General features: G+C 36.6%; 1 protein-coding gene across 2 annotated transcripts in view; it reads left to right on the top strand.

Moving 5' to 3' along the window:
• The window catches only part of PPP2R3A (protein phosphatase 2 regulatory subunit B''alpha), a 209,327-nt gene that overhangs the window by 135,789 nt on the left and 53,784 nt on the right, over nt 1-19,754 (top strand). For both annotated transcript variants that reach the window (XM_072613579.1, XM_072613580.1), the window contains 2 exons: nt 5,291-5,377; nt 16,953-17,109. In XM_072613579.1, the coding sequence (XP_072469680.1) occupies nt 5,291-5,377; nt 16,953-17,109 (244 nt within the window). The remainder of the gene's footprint in view (nt 1-5,290; nt 5,378-16,952; nt 17,110-19,754) is intronic.

Genomic DNA, 19,754 nt, shown 5'->3' with positions numbered 1-19,754 from the left:
TTGTGTAAGCACAAGTCCCATGGGGACAGGCTTTGCCTCAGCTGTGGCCTTGATCATGGGACTCGCACTCCCCTTAGCCCTCTACAGGCCTAGAATCTGGAAGGCCTGAGTTCAGATCCAGCCTCAGACCCTCACTAGTGATTCTAGGCAAGTCCTTTAATTTCAGTCACCCTTACTTCACTCATCTTTAAAATGGAGATAATAATGGCACCTCCCTCCCAAGGTTGTTGTGAGGATCAGATGAGATGATCATTGTAAAGTGCTTGGCACGGAGTGAATATTCTGTAAATGTTAGCTATTAATAACAATAATATACAAAAAGCTCTGCCAACTTTAAAGCCCTATTTAAATGCTAGCTGTCAACTGTTATTTGATGCCATATAGCATCATTAAAAATAACAATAATAACTAGTGTTAAAAAAAAAAGTAGGGAGAAGCATAGAGTAATTAAAAAACTAAACAATTTTCCAAATTCCATCCAACCCACCGTTTTCTTATTCAATTCTAGACCTAATTCGTTGTTCAGCTACAATAGCTGACCAAGATTTACCGTGTATGCTAACAGTCCAGCTTTATGAGTTGTCTATCCAACTGCATATTATAGTCTAGGTGGGCTCTTGATTTTTTTTAATGCCATGGATCCCTTTGACAATCCAGGGAGGCATGCGCACTCTTCTTGAAATAAAATTTTATAAGCACAAAATAAAATACATAAGATTACAGAGGAAACCAATTACATTGAAATACAATTGTCAGAGTATTTTTTAAAAAGAAAACAAGTCCACAGGCCAAGAACACCTGGAAACAAGAGACGCTATTCATCCACTTCTTTTTTCCTCTGTGAATAGTTAGGCCAAACTCTTATGAATACTTACAAATCTCATTTAGGAAGTTCTGCATTATTCCAGGACTGTTTGCTATTAGTAAATGTTAGCCAGAAAACCTACCTTTTATACAGAACTCTCCAAAATGTTTAGACTCTGTGCCTTCATTACAGTGGCAAACACCTTCAGCAAGAATATACATCCCTATTTTATGCTTCAGTTAATAATCAAGGTTTTTATTTCTTTTGTTATATTTACCAAGGAAGCATGTATGATTTTAACATATACCTTGGAGACCTTTATGGTGGCATTTTACACTAAGGAATCAAAGGCTTTTTTATGATCAGCAGACAATACACAAAACAAAACTTTTATATTCTGTGTACCATATAGTCACCTGTATGACTATAAAAATGTGGTCTATTATACAATATTGTTTACAAAAGCATACCTTCTCCCTTCTTATAGCTTCATCAAGGATATCCTCAGTATGTAGATTATTTTCATAAAGATTTAACAGAAAAATAAAAGTAGATATATTAGTCAGTCTTTACTAATATTTTTACTGCTATTTTTCTGGATTTTCATTTGCCATAAAAAAAAAAAAAAAAAGCCAGAAGGCCTAGAAGACACAAACCCTTGATATCCTTGCCAAGTAGAGAGTTATAGAGGGCAGGCACAATAGTAATTTAGAATATCTGTAAATCTTACAAAGCAATGTAGCAAAAAATTATAAGCATTATCTGCTTATAAAACAATGAGAGAGGCTATTGAAAATAATCATGCTTAAAGAAAGCTTCTGGAGAGACCCAACTAAGTAGTCATCCCAAAATAAAAGGATGAAACTGGAAAGGCTACAGCAACAAGCAAATGAAGAATGGGAATGATCGTAGATGCCTTAAACAAAACTTTTTCACTATAAAAGTTTGAGGAACTACTGAGGTGGGAATCTCATATCACAGTCCCAGACATGATACACAAAGAAGAAGAAATTGTATTTTAAAGTGGGATAAATAGCTGAACTAGCCCAAGTAGAAACAGAAGAGATCAGGATAGTTTTGCAGGCATTGCGGAAGGTAGCTGGAAAAAGATGAGATACCTAAGGTGTGGGGAAAAAATATCTCAGCATTTATTTTTACCTAAAGTTTAGTGACTGAAAAAATATAAATAACCTCCAACCTATGTGCTTATTTCCCATCTCTCTCGAATTTTTATGAGAGTCTACATAAACAGTAAGAGCATCTTCCTTTGATGAAAACATGAAAAGGAAATACAGACTTTTGCAAACAATTTTCTACAACAGATTAAACTAATTAACTAAAAACTGTCCAGAATGCAAGATCCTACTGTGCTTAATGTTTATTAGCTACCCCCCCAAAAAAAAAATCATTCGATTTAATAGAACAAAATTGCCTCTTAAATGTTCTTTCTCAACAATGTGTTGTATATATGTAGGTGTATGTATGTATTCATTTAAGTATATATTGTTAAAATTATATAAGATTCCTTGAAAGATATGATGGCTATTTTATTCAGCAGCCCTGTAACTGTTAATATTAAGCAAGGCATAAAACAGGGTTTAAAAAAAGTTTGCTGTTATCATTACGATGTCCACTACTTGACCCAGATTCTCTTGTTCACAGATGATATTCTTACTCAGATATTGCTGAGCCTCCTAAATAAGATACATACTCACTTAAGAGTTTGATCTGATTTGTCCATACAGGAAAAGCAAGTAGATAAAGAATGCCCACTGTTCTTTCTGTGATATGTAATTGGAAAGACAGTCCATAAAACAGATGTAGGAGTGCATATAGTTTGGACAGACATTGCCTTCATTATATAATGAAGTGATCCCATAATTGAGTAGGAGGAAAAAGTAGGTTGGATTGCATTTGGTAAAACAAACAGTGCTTTTAATAAATTCAGACTTTTTTCTGAAACAAATGTCCATCTTTCCAACATCAACATATTTCTGGTTACACAGCATTGTTGTGAATCACAGATTTCCACAATTTCTAAAGAATTAATGTTGCTAGTCACACAAAAAATAATGGAGAGGTGTTTGGTGAAAAGGCTGCAATATTTTACAGATGAGGAATTGCACAGAAGTATCATCAAAAATGTCACAAGGGGAAATGAATGATGAGGGAGAGAGAGGTGGATTGATCACTTAGTAAGAGTGAGGGGTAACTAATTGACGGTTTGAATAATTTATCGGTATCTGTGCATTGACAAGAGATCAAGAAATCCCTCCCCCTAGTGGAGGGATAAAGAGGGGAGGCGAGAGAAAAACATGAGGTCTACTCTCATCACATTCCACTAAAGGAAAGAATAAAATGCACACTCATTTTGATAGGAAAACCTATCTCACAATACAGGAGAGTGGGGGACAAGGGCACAAGCAGGGTGGAGGGGAGGATAGAGGGGAGGGCATGGGGAGGAGAATGCAATACGAGGTCGACACTCATGGGGAGGGAAAGGATCATAAGAGAATAGAAGTAATGGGGGACAGGATAGGATGGAGGGAAATATAGTTAGTCCTATACAACACAACTAGTATGGAAATCATTTGCAAAACTACACAGATTTGGCCTATATTGAATTGCTTGTCTTCCAAAGGGAAGGGGTGGAGAGGGAGGGAGCTAAAGAAGTTGGAACTCAAAGTGTTAGGATCAACTGTAATGTTCTTACCACTAGGAAATAAGAAATACAGGTTAAGGGGTAAAGAAAGCTATCTGGCCCTACAGGACAAAAGAGAAGACGGAGACAAGGGCAGAGAGGGAGGATAGAAGAGAGAGCAGATTGGTCACAGGGGCAATTAGAATGCTTGGTGTTTGGGGGGGGAGGGGAGAAAAGGGGAGAAAATTTGTAACCCAAAATTTTGTGAAAATAAATGTTAAAAGTTAAATAAAATAAAATAAAATAAAGAAATAAAGAAATCCCTCCCCCTACCATATTTGGTAGACCCCTGTAGAGGATTTATTTAAGAAAGTGAACATGAATTTCACAGAACTGGCAGGCATAGTTGGATTTTTTATCTTCACTGGGGAAAGCAGTACCCACAGAGATGAGATCATTGATATTTGGTGCTCTTTGATTATTGATTTACATTAAAGTTTTATATAGGAAATGTTTACAGGTTGTATCAATAGCTATTCTTTTACCCATTTCCCATTTCTGACATCTCCAGCTTGTTTAAATAATCTTAGAGTGCCTCAGTCACATGTCATATTGTCTTCTCATTCTTAGTTTTCCTTGTTTTGACATTGTACAATGTATCCCAAAAGTCCTAAAGCAGTATTAAGCTTTACTAGCTTTTAATAGCTTAAAACTGCCCTATGATTTGGGGGGTACCTTGTATTTGAACTTTGTTTTGTGGGATTATACCATCTCCTCTAAGCAACTGAATTTTACCTTCCTCCTTATTCCATACCTATCTAAAAACAGGATCTCCCATGATACCACAATGACCTGAAGAGAAGATTTGTATATTAGACCTTTAGCTACTAGGATAAAAATCATAGCACCCAATCAGATATTAAACCCATTAAATTTCAGTTCTTTTCCCTGCAATTGTTAAGGCACTATCTCTGTTGAGTCAAAGGGGAATCAGGTTGATGAAGTGGATAACAATTTTGCTCTAGACAAAACTGAAGCAAGTGTGGTATCTTCCCACCTTCTTTATACCTTCTTGTACCCACAAATACAACCTCTGATAACCCTCCTCTGAATCAATGCTTCTTCCTCAAACTCCTGTCTAGTGTTTTATATCTGCTGATTCCAAATAAGACTTGATTCTAACTGCAGTATGGCTTAGGATCATGATAAAGACTAGGCCTATAATTTTATTAATAGATGAGATGAGAATGGATGAGAAAATGCCAGTGTAGGTTAGCAACTTATCTACAATTTATAATCTTAGAGAGCTGCCTAGAACACTAAGGGGTTAAGTGACTTGCTCAGGGTCACACAGCCTCTCTACTGCACCATGCTTCCATTGCTTAAAATGTTTAATTCTTATTAGAGAATCCATATTTTCACGTAAAGGTGAACTGAAGACCAGAAACCTTCAAAACCCAAAAGCAATAAAACATGATAGCTGAATAATGCCCCCCTCATCTAGACTGCCACCTACTATAAGTTAACTCATCTTCCTCCCTACATTCACGACTCAGGCATGTAATACATGAATGACAGATAGTCTCAGGCACTTATGCATGTAATAACATGGGAAAGCTAAGCATGTAGAAAGTATTGGATTCTTTATCCCTTCAGTAATATGTATGTTAGACATGTGTAATTTTGGAACAGAGGGATCTATACAAAAGTATCATATTTAATATGACTAGAAATCACTTTGGAGAAATTAATTAACTAAAACATTCAGTTGGGTTAATTCATAGGACAGCCTTTAACATTTAAACATATATTTAATATTATCTTACTTTCATTTTTGAATACAGGTTATTCAGAGAATATTCTACACAGTCAACCGATCCTGGACTGGCAAAATCACTTTGACAGAACTAAGGAAAAGCAACTTTTTGCAAGTATGTCAATGACTTATTTTCAGATTTAAAGAGCACTTTATATAATAGCCTATCATCTGAGAAGCTTTTTGTGTAATAGAAGATTCATTTCGATGCACACTCCTCTATGCCTGTCTCGAAATAATTGCATCAAAATCTTTTTTGAGAAAGGATAAAGTATGTATTATTGCTAGGGCATTTTAACAAAAGAACCCTAGGTTTAGAGTAATGTCCACTTATTGTAGTCTGTCAGTGAATGGCCTTGCTTATTGTCTATAAATAGTGTTGATAACTACCTGAAAATCAAAAACATAAGGGGATTATTCATACTATAGTAAAAAGAAAAATGGAGCATCTTATTGAAAACAAATATGCTAAATTAATCTTATACTATAGTACAAACATAGCTTAACATAATTGTGTTCGTTTCTGCGTCTATAACAGATGTAGCACATCATAATCAGAAGTCTGTGGTACACCCACATAAATATCTTTATTTACACAATGAAACATCAGCATCACTATAATTAACTGAGAATTCTCAATCATATTGGTATTTCACTAAATGTTATGAAATTCAAAGGTATGTAGGGACAAGGGGAGGCACTAATTGAGAATAGAAGAAACCAATCCATCAAGTATCCTATTAGTAACTGAACTAAGAAAAATACATTTATTATTAAAATTTATGTATAGAAATATGGAAACATGCTTTCAGTATCTACAGATGACGTTGGACTAAAGACTTTACTTTAAGGAAAGTGTTTTGAAGGATATGCTTTGATAGAGATATAGCCTCATCAATGTTGATGATTCCTCAAACAATGCAGATAATCCTTTGTTGTGTTATGTGCCTCTTGTCCATAATTTTCCATAAAGCTTCTACAAGGGATCCTCCTAACATGGTCTTTCCCCTAGATGTCTTGACATTATAGTTCATGATTACCCATGGTATACAAAAGTTGTCCTTTAGTTATCTCTAGTTAGCACTGTGTGACCATCTCACCTCTTTTCTAGCCAGAAATATCTCTGATAGTATTCTTTATAATAATTCTCTGGCATAGTTCTTTGTTGATAAGTTGCATCTTAACACACAATCCACTGTATATCTCTCCATTGTCTTTTTGGTGCCTGTAATATTACATGATTCACCACCCATATTGCATCATCAGAAATATATTGATGTTAAAAAGACTGGGCCTTTGATTAGAGTCATTGAAAACACTGCTGTCTTTTTCCTGTTATATTCTTAGTTCATTGTCTAGCTTCAAAATTTATACAAAATGCTACCTCTATGATCTGTCTATTCAAATATGTAGAATAGTAAGAACTGTAGCCATTCTCATTTACTTGATTTTTCCTGTGCAAGTTAGGCTGAACTCTTTTGAGTAATTATGAATCCCATTTAGCAGTTTCTGGATTTAATAAAATCAGCTCAGTGTCTTTTGCAAGTAGGAGAATCTGAAGGACCTCATCCTCTACAGTGAGTTCCTCTTCAATGTATACTCTGCCCTCTACATCCTTCATAACAATAGCTAACTCCTTTGGTGAATGTGTATCTCCCAATTTTATTGCCATAACTATTACTTGATATTAGTAATTTGAGGATCATCAGAAGTATTTTTAAGGATTAGACTTGAAAAGACAACAGATGGACAAAAATAGAAAAGATCTGTCAAAAATTTTATAACAAACTATTCTTCATCTGTGACAGTAGAGCCACCAAATCAGTTTCCACATGGCATCTGTCTTCAGCCTAACCTAGTCCCAGATCTCCAACTGTGTTTTCTAATTATTCTGAATAATGTCTTTACATTGTAGTCAGGCCAGTCTCAGAATCATAAAATCTCATATGTAGGAGGGACCTCAGAAGCCATCAGTCCAACAAATACATGAAAAAATCTTTACAATATCACTGACATTCAGCATTAGATTAAAACTTTTCTTTAAAGTGAAGATTATTGTACAATCAGATATGACAGAAGTAAGGAATTCAGAGAAATATGCAAAGTTCTGGGAAGATGGTGCAGTAGATCAGAAAATACCAAACTCTACAGATTTCCCCCACAAACGAGATAAAATCATGCCTTAGGACAGATATAGAGGGGTTGGGACAGAACAGTGGTCCTCCTGGGATAATCACAGAAGATCCAAAGAAAAGTCCCAGGAACAAGATTAGGTTCCTCTGAAGAGTATACACCTCTAGGCTGAAATAGCAAATGGCAAGCCTTGGGGCTAACTGGGTTGGGAGATAGCCTCAACCCTCATCATAGGAACTTTCACTTCCCAGATAGTGTTGGGAGTCAGGCATCCGAGCTGGAAGGATTGAGAGAACCTCTGCTAATAAGGAACACCAGAGCCATCTCTGTTGCCAAGACCTGGCCCTGGGCAAGAAGAAACCAGCACACACCTGGTGAGTGTAGAAGCATTGGGGCAGGAAGCTGCTGGCTGTGGGCATTTACAAGAGGGTGGAGTTCTTGATTCTGGTTCCAAGCTAGAGAAGAGAAGTGAAGGAAGACCTGAGGGGAGAACTGAAGGAAGACCTAAGACCAGAGGTACCATTCCCCATTCCCTAGGACTAGAGGTGGTTACAAAAAACTAGCTGTTACAAATTTTTTTAAAAATTAGCAGGCAAAGGAGAAAGAATCCAACCATAAAAAGTTACTATGGGAATAGAGAAGACTGGGGTTTGTCTTCAGAGGAGGATACTAAAGCAAAAAAGCCTCTCCTACACCAAAGAGTAACATCAAATGGTCACCTGCCCAAAAAAAGAACTCATAGAAGAACTTTAAAAATCAAATGAGAGAGATTGAGGAAATTTTTCTTAAAATACAAGAACAATCCAAGAAAAAAAAAAAAGATTATGAAAAGAAAGTCAACCAATTAGAAAAGGAGATCCAGAATCTTAAGGAAGAAAGTGACTCCTTGAAAATTAGAATTGGGCAAGAGGAAGCCAGTAAAGACTAAGAAATAATACAACAAAATATAAAAAATGCAAAAATAGAAGAGAATGTGAAACATCTCATAAGAAAAACAGCTGATCTGGAGAACAGATAGAACAGACCAAGAAGAGATGACGCAAGAATAATCAAACTGCCTGAAAGCTGCAATCAAAAAAAGAATCTTGATACAGTAATACAAGAAATAATTAAAGAAAACTGTCCTGAAGTGTTAGAACAAGAGAGGAAAGCAGAAATAGAAAAATTCCACCAATCACTACCTGAAAGAGATTCTATGAGAAAAACTTACAGGAATATAATAATCAATTTCCAAAACCCCCAGCTCAAAGATAAAATATTATGAGCAACAAGAAAAAAAATTTAAGTATGACAGTGCCACAATTAGAATTCACACAGTAACCACACTAAAAACCATAGTTCTTGGACCACTATATATTGAAGAGCAAAAGAACTGGGGTTGTGGCTGAAAGTATCATACCCAACACAGTTAAGCATAATCCTGAATGGAAAAAAAATGGACATTTAAGGAATTGTCAAACTTTCAGGATTTTGTTTACAAAAATAAAAACTGAACTTAATAGAAGATTTAACATATAAGATCCAAGAGAAATATAAGGTATGTATCAAAGACTAATTGCAAAAGACTAAATAAGGACAAACTGTTCATCTTTTATATGAGGAAATGTAAAACATATGTCTAAAATTGTTATTAGTAATTGGGTAGTTTGTAAGAAATTGGGGTAGATCTGAGTATGCTATGATTTTTTAAATGATTCCTTTTAGGAATAGGTACAAAGAGGAATTATTTTATAAAATTGAGGTACAAGAGGAAGAACTGACACAGAGGAATTAGACAGGGAGAAGGACTAGTAATTCTAGAACCCTACTTTCATGGGGAATGGGTTTAAGAGGGAACAATACACATTTATCTAGAAAGGCACAAAAGTCTTCCAAATTCAGAAAGAAATAAAAGGTTTAAGGAGATAGAGGGGAGAGGATGAGAGAGGGATCATTAAAGGGGAGGGTGAGGTAGTAGGATAAGGTGGGGTAATAGAAGGGTGTTTAGATTAACAGGAATGGGAGGACAAGGGAGGGATCCTTGAACAGGAGGTAGGTTAAGTAATAGAAGAGCAAGATAGTAGGCAGAAGTTAAGTAGAGTAATCAAGAGGGATAAGAAATAAGAGATACAAACATAAAGATCAGAAGTAGAATGTATTAGGGAAAAAAACAGGGGTAGCAATCATCTCTAGCAAAGTTAAAGCTAAAATAGATTTACTCATAAGAGAAAAAGAGGGAAAGTACACTATATGTCAACCATGTTAATCAATACTGTTTTAGACTATTTAAAATAACTAGACAGTATAAGAATAAAATATTGCTGTGGTATAGGAAATGACAAATTGGTAGACTTAGAAAAATATGGAAAGACTCACTTATAAAGGGAGGGGTTATCCACCCTCAGAGAAACAGAGGATAAATAAGTATAGTACAGTCTTACATAGATGCATGTGAGTGTATATGCCTGTATATGAGTATGATTATAGATATCTAAGTATATGTAAGTGTACATATGTATGTGTATATGAATGTATATGTCTTTGTATATGTGTGCGTATAAATATATCCATATTTAATTGTACCTTTTAAGAGGGGAGCCTTGAATGGGGTGGAAGAAAGGAAGGAAAAAGAACAGAGTAAAAATTACACAACAGAAAACAAAAGAAAACTTACAAGGAAGCAAAGAAAAGATGAACAGCTCTGAATACAATGAATAGTATTTAATATTATATAGGCTTTTTTGAAATAGAAACTTGTTGCTATATATTTTCAATCCTCTTATATTCTGCTGTACACATGGCAATTATTTTTCCTTTTCTTATTTTGTATTTAAGTTTAAATTAATTTTTAAGAAAAGATTTGTATGAACTGGTAATGGAGCGAAGTAAGGAGGACCAAGGGAACAATTTATACAGTAACTAAAACAATATAAATGAAAAGATCACTTAACACAAGTTGAATTCTGTGTAAAATTCTGTACCTTGAGTCCATCATCTCTCAGGAGGTATGTAGCATGCTTCATCTTCATCCTCTGGGGTCTCTTCTGTTTGCTCACAACTGTGATCAGAATTCTCAAGTCTTTCATAGTGGTTTTTCTTTATCATGTTATTGTATTAATTGCCCTCTTCGGTTCAATTATTTCTGCATCAAGACATACAAGTTTTCTCAAAACTCTCTGCAATCTAAGTGGAATAGATTAGGTGTAAAGCATGTAGAAGCATGCAAGCACAGTAGCTTCATGTTTGCTCAACACCAGTATTCCAACTGTTAGAGCAAGAATCCCTGTTCTTTTTTTGTCATTCACTGTGTAACGTATCCAGCGCTGTCCAGAATTCTAGTACTGCTGGAGTCAGGGAGGCTCGTGTTTGAATCCTGCCCTTGAGCAAGTCGCTTAACCTCTTTGCCTCAGTTTCCTCTTCTGTAAAATGAATTGTTGTGAAGATCTTATCAGACAACACATGTAAAGTACTTTGCAAATGTTAAAAGCACTAGTTAAATGCTAAGTACTATTATTATTTGACAAAAAACTATTGGGAAAAATGTAAAGCAGTATGAAAGAAATTAGATATTAAAATATATATATATATCTCACACCATATACCAAGATAAATCCCAAATGGGTACATGACTTAAATTTAAAGTGTGACCTTGTAAAGAGATTAGAGGAGTAAGGAAGACCTCTCTCCATTCAGATGTCTAAATAGGGAAAGAGTTCTTGACCAAACAGTAGATAGAGAGGATCACAGAAGATAAAATGAATGATTTTGGTTTCATATAATTAAATAGTTTTTGCACAGATAAAACCAGTGCAAGTAAAATTAAGAGATGCAGATAAATGGGGAAAATAAACTTTTCAATGGGTTTCTTTGATAAAGGTTTTATTTCTCAGGTACAGAAGGAACAGATTCAAATTTTTAAGAATAATAGCTGAGACTTCTGGGTCATATGGGCAAAAAATATGGAAGACTAGACATTTTCTGTGATCCCCATTATCTCTCAAATCTCTTTAAAATGGAAATTATCCATCAAAGATAAATCAACTTCAGCTGTACCCAGAATTCAGAAGAAGATAAAAAAAAACACCACCAAAATTATGCCCACATATGCTGAAGTTATTTAGCACCCCTCCCATACTACCAGCAACAAGGCTACACTAGAGGAACCAAAATACCTGACACAGGTTTACAACAAACTCATCCCCAGACCCCTTTCATTCTTTCCATTGCTTTAGAGACCCCAGCTCTAAGCTGCAGAAGTTTGCCTGGGCCATGACAGATAGCCAACAGAGCTGCAGCAGGAACAAAAACCTTGTGGAAGCTGCAGCCCTATAGCACCAGTGCTGTAAAAATCTTAGGCTGCCAGTGCCAAGGCAGACAACCCCATAGCACCAACACAGCAAAGCTCTAAATAGCTGGTGCAAAGGAGGACAGTCCTCTGGAGTCAGTCTGGCAGCTCTCTGAACTGCTAGTGCTGGGTCTAAGAACTAAGGAACACAGGGAGTAGGACAGTACAGCAGGAAAACAGACATAGGAGGTAGAGTGGGGCAGAGAGTATGTAGCACTCCACAGAACCTGAGGGAAAGAGCACAGCATCCAGCTGAGGGCATTTCTACTACAATTTGGACAAAAAACTAGGCTTGTGAACTATGAATTACCCAACATAAGAGAAAGCTAAAATGCTTTGAGATCCAGCCCCTAAGTGAACCACCATCAGAAGGGAACAGTCAGAAAATGAATAAGGAAAAATCCGGGGGGTAGAAGGGAACTGATATTACCAAAGATTTCAGGAAGGAGAAAACTCAAAGACCTTGAACATAACCAGATAAATCAACAAGGAAATCATTAACAATAGAAGGAAATATGACCTTCAGCTCTACTATATTAATTCAGGCTATATTGCAAAACAAGGGAAAATGATCCAACACTTGATGAAAGCAAGGATTCTGTAGAATGAAAGGGAGAGCATAGAACCACAGTATACTGTTCCTGAGTGGATCAAAAGATCCCTTTTCATCCTTTTAAATCAGAGACTCTATTACTTGCCTTATACTCCAAGGAAGTCATTGATAAGAAGAAAGTCCCTATATACACCAAAATATTTATAGCAGCACTTTTTGTGATAGCTAAGAAATGGAAACAAGGTAGATGTCCACCAACTGGGTGATAGCCAAACAAAGTGCGGTACATGAATGTAATGAAATATTACTGTTATGAGAAATGATGCCCAGTAACAGCAGCACTGTGTAATGACCAGCTTTGGCAGAGTTGGCTCTTCTCAGCAACGCAAGGATCTTAAAAAAACTCTCAAAGACTCATGATGGAAAATCCCATCCACATTCAGGGTAAGAGCTATGAGTCTGGATGCAGATGGAAGCAGACCATTTGTTGTCTTTTTTGTTTTTTCTTCTGTCTCGTGAGTTCTCCCATTGATTCTAATCCTTCTTTACAACATGGCTAGTGTAAAAATATGTTTACTCTGAATGTATATGCAGAACCTATATCAGATTGCATGCTGTCTTGGGGAGGGGTAGAGGGAGAAAACTTAGAATTCAAAATCTTACGGAAGTGAATGTTGAAAGCTAAAAATAAATAAATGAAAATCTAAAATAAAAAAAATTTTAAATGATATATGTGATGAGTATATGGAAATATGTATATGAACTGCTGCAGAGTGAAATAAGCAGAGACAAAGAAAATAATATACATAGTAATGACAACAATGTAAATGAAAACACAACTAAACATACACAAACCCAGACACCAGTTTTGATAAGAGCAAGGTCCACCCCTTCTTCCTCATTCTACTCTACTCCTTTCACCCTTTCTTTTCTTTTCTTCTTTAAAGCCATCAGAAGAAAACAATTCAACCCTGGGACTTCTCTTTTTCTTATTTAACTCCCCAAATGCCCTTTGAAGAACATTTGTTTTTTCTCCCTTTATTAAAATGTTAGTACTACATCATCCTATAATTCCTTTCAGTTGCTCAAATAAATTTCCTGTTCCAGGCTTCTCTGGTCTCTCATATTTGTATTTAAAAGTTCCTATTGAGTTCTGATATTTTTGTCAGAAATACTTGCATAATGGGGATATGGTGCATGCCTAGAGTACCTCACGTGGCATGTCCTGGAGGACACCATGTGGAGGAAGTGAGAGAGCCACTTCTAGGAGACTCATGAAAACACATAAGGAAAGTACCTTGAAGGGACAGACTATGGAATATGCATAGACATTCTGTAACTGATTCTGATCAGCTACCATTGTGATAAAGAAGAAGCTTTTTGGCTGTGGAACCATTCCAAAAAAAGGATGTCATTTTTTTCCCTCTCATAATTTTTTCTAGGTATTCATATAGTCCTCATGGAAAATCCATTTTTTCTTGGAGTCTCCATTGTTATGGAATTATTCTTTCCTTCTAGGTTGAATTTTTAGGTATCTCTGGATTTACAGTAATTTTTTGTAGTTGCCAATGTCTTTTTTAGTTTACTTGTATCTCCCAACCTTAGTACTTAAATTGATTCTTTGTGCCAGGGCAAGACCCTACCCTAAGTCTTGAGAGAGATGGTTGATTCTATTTGGTCTTGATATAGCTGGTCACCTGAGTTCCTTTGCTGAACTTCACCTCCCAGGGTTAGGCCCCCTTGTATCTCTGAGGTTCAGAGTGCTTGATTTTCAGGGCTAGGTGCGAGGAGCCTTGGAGCCCCTGGGCCAGAAGTGTCCTAATCCCTGCATTGAAGCACAGTACTAGTTGCTGTTCTGGATGGCTTCCAATGTCTAAAGCATCAGTTTCTGACTTACCCTGAGTCTTTCTCATATGAGTCTTCCCTTCATAAGTTCCCTCCAGATATAGAGCCTTGGAGTTTCCAAGCTGTCACTGGGTTGCTTTTCTTAAGACTGCTGTCTCATTTGCCTGGAATGGCAGTGACTTTTCTGTCAATCCTCTTTTCCATTGCCAGCGAATTTCTGACTGATCTTTTTGTGCATTTCTGTCATGAAGTTACTTACTATATTTTCTCATTGAATTTCTTGATGAGTATTCAGTGTGGTGCTATTTTTAGGTTTCTGCTGGAGAAGATATTGTAGTACCTGGGCTTCCTGCCTCCATTCAGACAGCCATCTTCCCTGATCCATCTAATTAGATGTGACATGATGTTATAATTCATCAGAATTCAATTCAGTATGCATTTGTTAAGCACCTGTTGTGAGCCCAGTGCTATGTGAGGTGTTGCAGCTATAAAGACAAAAAAACAAAACATCCCCTGTTCTCAAGGTTCTTCTATTCTCCAGGGTGGAAACAATTTATACATAGATAAGGAAATACAAAATGTATACAAAGAAAATAAAAACTAATCAAAGGAAGGACTGAGAGATCTAATCACAAAATTTGAGAGCTGGGAGGAGCAACACCTAAACAAAAGGACTTCCCAGTCTAGTATCTGACGCATGGTTGTCTGGCCTTTACTTGCAGACCCCCAGCACCTCTTGATGTAGCCTGTCCTATTTGGTGACAGTTTTGATTGTTAAAAGCTTTTCCTGATACCAAATCTAAATTTGCCTTCTTGCAACTTTCACCCATTACTCCTGGCCCTGTCCTCTAGGGCCAAGCTGAGCAAATCTAATCCCTCTGACACATAATCTTTCAGATAATTAAAGATAGCTATCATATCCGTCCCGAGTTGCCTCTTTTCCAGAATAAACATACGTTATTCCTTCAGTTCTCATTTGGCATAAAATCAGGGGCCTTCGTCACCCTAGTTGTCCTCCTATGGACACTCTTCAGCTTACTAATGTCCTTCTTAAACCATCATTTCCTGCTAATATCACAGATGAGGCCTGATCAAGGTAAAAGTACAGTTCCCTATATTCCTAGAAGCTATGCCCATCTTAATGCAGCCCAAGGTGACACGAGCTTTGTTAGCTGCTATACCATAAGGTTCAGTTCTGTTGCCTATGGTCCATTAAAGTTCCCCAGAGCCATATTCATACTTCTCTGACAAAGACCCCATCTCACCCCCTAAAAGGGTCACAGGTTCCCTAGTAGAAAAACTCTTAAAATGGAAACCAGCCAAACCAAACACTCCTGAAACAGGTTGTCTCTCTAAGAAAAATTAGACACTTTTCCAAGCTAACAAGTGGAAGGTCCCCCTCCTCCGTCTTCCTCCCTCCCTCCCTCCCTCTCTCTGTCTCTCTCTCACACACACACACACACACACACTCACACTCTCTTACACACACTCTCTCTCTCTTATACATACACACACACATACATACACACCCCTTAAACAGCCATGATCCTCTCAACATGTAAGGTCATGCAATTCTTGTCCACAGGTACTATCATTCTACATAGATTCTGCAGGAAGCACCAAAGTGTGCCCTGATTGAGCACTGGAATCAAGCCTGTGAGTTCCTGGACTTCAGATAGGCACTGCTCAGGTTTAGGGAGTGCACAGCCTTTACTAAGGAAGGGGGTGTTCAGGGTGTGGGGAGCAGGAACTGAAAAAGTTCCCAAAGGAAAAAGCTTCAAGATCCCAATCACAAAATAAACATCATCCTGGCCTGCACTTTCCAGGTCCATCCAGCCCGCTTGTCCTGTTTGCTCTGAAAATATGTATCATCTGTCTGAGGTGACTTCTCATTTTGTAGACTGCCAAACATGTCCAGACCTGGAGATAGGGCAAAGCAAGGGCAGCCAGGTGGCACAGTTTTATAGTGCCAAGCCTGGAATCAAGAAGACTCATCTTCCTGAGTTCAAATGTGGCCTCAGACACTTATGAGTTGTGTGACCCTGGGCAAGTCACTTAAACCTGGTTTGCCTCAGTTTCCTTATCTGTAAATGGAGAAGGAAATGGCAAACCACTCCAGTATCCTTGCAAAGAAAATCCCAAATGAGGTCATGAAGAGTCAGAAACAGTTGAACAGAAGGGGTGAGCCAGTGAGCAAGGCTGTTCTTCTCCCAGCTCTCCTTCACACTCTGGCCTGAATGTATTCCTCTGACTGTGTCATTTTTCTGCCGAAGAAACTCTTGTGTCTACACTGGTGATGCAGAATCGGGAAAGGTTTGGCAGAATGTTCCCTTCCCTCTCACATAATGGCTTCATTTGACATATAAATACTCCTGTGGGCTCTGAAAAGTGACATCACAATGAAAGGGGTCTGTTTTGGATCCTGAGCATGTTCCTCTCTTTTAGCTTGTAATTTGCTGAGAACAAGATCTGTGTTATTTTTCCCTTTTGTGTCCTCTAAACCTAAAAAAAAAAGTCCTTAGCACATAGTAAATGCTTATACACAACTGGTGCAAAATTTGTTAAATTAGCTATTTTCTCAATCTTCTTCATAAAGATATCAAATTAAATCACATTATAATAGCACCTACCTCACAGGGTTATTGTGAGGATCAAAGCAAGAGAATGTATGTACAACCCTTTGCAAACCTTCAAATGCTATGTAAATGTGAATTAGTATAAAGTCACTATAATTTTTAAAAATTGTCATAATGTCTTCAGGCTTTTCCTATATTGACTGAAGCTTCTACTTCATTATTTTATAATAAATTTCTCCTTCTGTTCATGTAATTTCAGACATTAGCCCTTTTGGAAGAAGAAGAGGATATAAATCAAATCACAGATTATTTCTCCTATGAACACTTCTATGTCATTTACTGTAAATTCTGGGAGCTAGACAGTGATCATGATCTCTACATCAACCAAACTGATCTATCTAGGTATAATGACCAGGGTAAGTTGTTCTACTAATCTTCTCTGTATTGATCACAGTTTAGTACGTGTCCTGCCAGAATAGGCACAGAATTATTGGTTCTAAAGATGAAGACTAGTTAATAAAATCTCACACATTTCATTGGTTGGAACATCCATTTCTTCATGGAAAAATCTAATGAATTGACTATTTTAGAATAAAAAAAACTTAAAGTTTAAAGAGGTGAGATTAGTTTGTTCATTGTTTTTTTTTAATGTGCTGATTTTAGTGGGGAGGGGGCTTCATCACTCTCACTTTCCAGTGATGCTCCTTCCATGGAATCCCACCTTGTAATAGGGAAACATTTAAGAAACAAACCTACCAGTGAAACATTTCTAACAGCTTATGCAGCAGTCTGCCTCCTCATTATTGAGAGGAGGGAATTATGCTTCCTCAAACCTCTGGAGTTGGTCATTGTGTTGTCCTGAATTCTACTGTCATTTAATGTTCTTTAAAATGTTTTATTGAAGGATTTTAAAATATCCTTGTTGCTCCTAGTATCCTCTCATCCTCTAGTAGAAACCTCCACTGTTACAAAAGAAAAAAAAGGTATAATTAAGGAAAACAGTCCACAACATTGGCCATGTCTGACATGTCTTAACATACCTAGAGTCTTCCTGCTTCTCTACTAAAGAGAGAGAGACGTTCCATCTTAAGTCCTCTCTAGTTAAAGTTGATCATTGCCCTGAAGAGAGTTCCGATATCTTTTGTAGTGTGACTATTTTTTTACTTCCCATCATTGTACGTATTGTTCTCTTAGTGTTGCCTTCTTTGCTCTGTATTGGTTCATACCTATCTCTCCAAGGCTCTCTGAATTCCTGTGCCACAGTAATGAGCCGTTACACACAGCACAGTTGGCTAAGCTATTATGTAATGTATGGCACCTACGTTGTTTCTAGTTTTCTTTATTCCTGTGTCTATGAATATTGTAGTGGATATGAGAATTTCCTCCCTTGTCTCTGATCTCCTCATGGTATATGACCAGCACAGAGTGATGTTGAATCAGAGGGTAACATTTTAGTCACTTTTTCATTGTGATTCCAAACTGTTTTCCAAAATGGTGTGACCAGTTTACAGTTCTACCAACCAGTACTCTAGTGTTCTAGAGTCTTCCCACTGTTACTCTAACAGTGATTATTTATGTCTTTTATTATCATTGCTAATTTGATGTGTTTTCTGAAACTTCAGAGTTATTTTCATTTGCATTTGTCTTATTAGTGATTTGCAGCATTTTTTCCTGTCTGTTGCCAGTTTACATTTCTTCTTTTGAAAATTGTTTACAACAATTTACACAGTAACAGCAATACTTAGTAACTGATCAATATGGTGATCCATTATACTTCCAAAGGATTCATAATGAAAAATGCTGTCCCCATCCAGAAAGAGAACTGATGTACTCAGGATGTAGATTTAAGCATAATTTTTCTTCTTTCTTTTTCTTATTGTTGTTGGGTTTGGGGGATTTTTCATGGTTTTTGTTTTGTTTTTCCAGAACATGGTTAATGCAGAAATTAGTTTTCCATGTCTTCATATTTGTAGTGCATTTTATCTTGCCTTCTCAATAAATGGGAGAGGCATAGGGAAGGGAGAAATCTGGAAATGAAAAGACAAGAAAAAGAAAAATGAAAATTGTTTACAGTAATTGACCACTTATCTATTGAAAGAATAGCATTTGGTCTTGGGTCAGTTCCTTTTATAGTTTAGATCCTTTTCCCCTTGATGGTTTATCTTCTTATTCTAGCTGTACTAATTTTATGGGCACAAAAGCTATTAATTTTTTTTAATTGAAATTGACTATTTTCTTTTACAATCTCAAGTCCTTACTTAGTTAAAAATTCTCCCTCTTAATCTAAAGATCTAAAAGATACTTTATTTCATCTCTCATTTTTTATGGTATCTTTTATTTAAGTGGGGCTTATTATGGCATCATATATTGTAAATTTATGACCTGTCTGTTTTCTGCCAAACTACTTTGAAATCTTCCTAACAATTCTACCACCTCCCCTAATAGTCTATATATTTCAGTTTACAAAACACTGAACTATACTCTGTTGAACTGTTTCTCATTGGGAACAAAGTGAATACAAACGTAATTAGACTCTTCTGTCTAACTGGCTGCGGAACATGCTTCACAGTTCATCCAGTTATCCTGGTATCTTGTTCAACAAAATTATAAACCCATAGTCATCAAAACTAGTTCATACTGAAGTATGAACTTGTAGGTCATTGGAACAAACTAATTAAGCAAGAAGCAGAAACAATTGAAACAATAATCCAATTTTTGATAGATTACATTGAGTATAAATTACTGGGAAACAGGACAAGAGCCGCCATCTAAACTTAAAAACAATTGGGCAGAAATTCGGTTTAGGCCACCAGCTTATAACTCATACCAATGCAAAACATTTCCATATTACCCATAGTGCAAAAGAAAATGCAGACCAAAACACCCCAAGACTAATAAAATAAAGAAGTATGCTTCATTCTACATTCATCAGTTCTTTCTCTGGAGGTAGACAGCATTTTTCGTCATAAGTCCTTCAGAATTGTCCTTGGATCATTGTATTGCTGAGAATATCTAAGTCATTCACAGTTATCTGTTATTATGTTGTTATGTACAGTGTTCT

The sequence above is a fragment of the Notamacropus eugenii genome, chromosome 5 (genome assembly GCF_028372415.1).
Source record: "Notamacropus eugenii isolate mMacEug1 chromosome 5, mMacEug1.pri_v2, whole genome shotgun sequence".
In the NCBI taxonomy this organism is placed as follows: domain Eukaryota; kingdom Metazoa; phylum Chordata; class Mammalia; order Diprotodontia; family Macropodidae; genus Notamacropus; species Notamacropus eugenii.
Note: the sequence above shows the minus strand (reverse complement) of the source record. Positions and strands in the feature narration are given on the sequence as shown.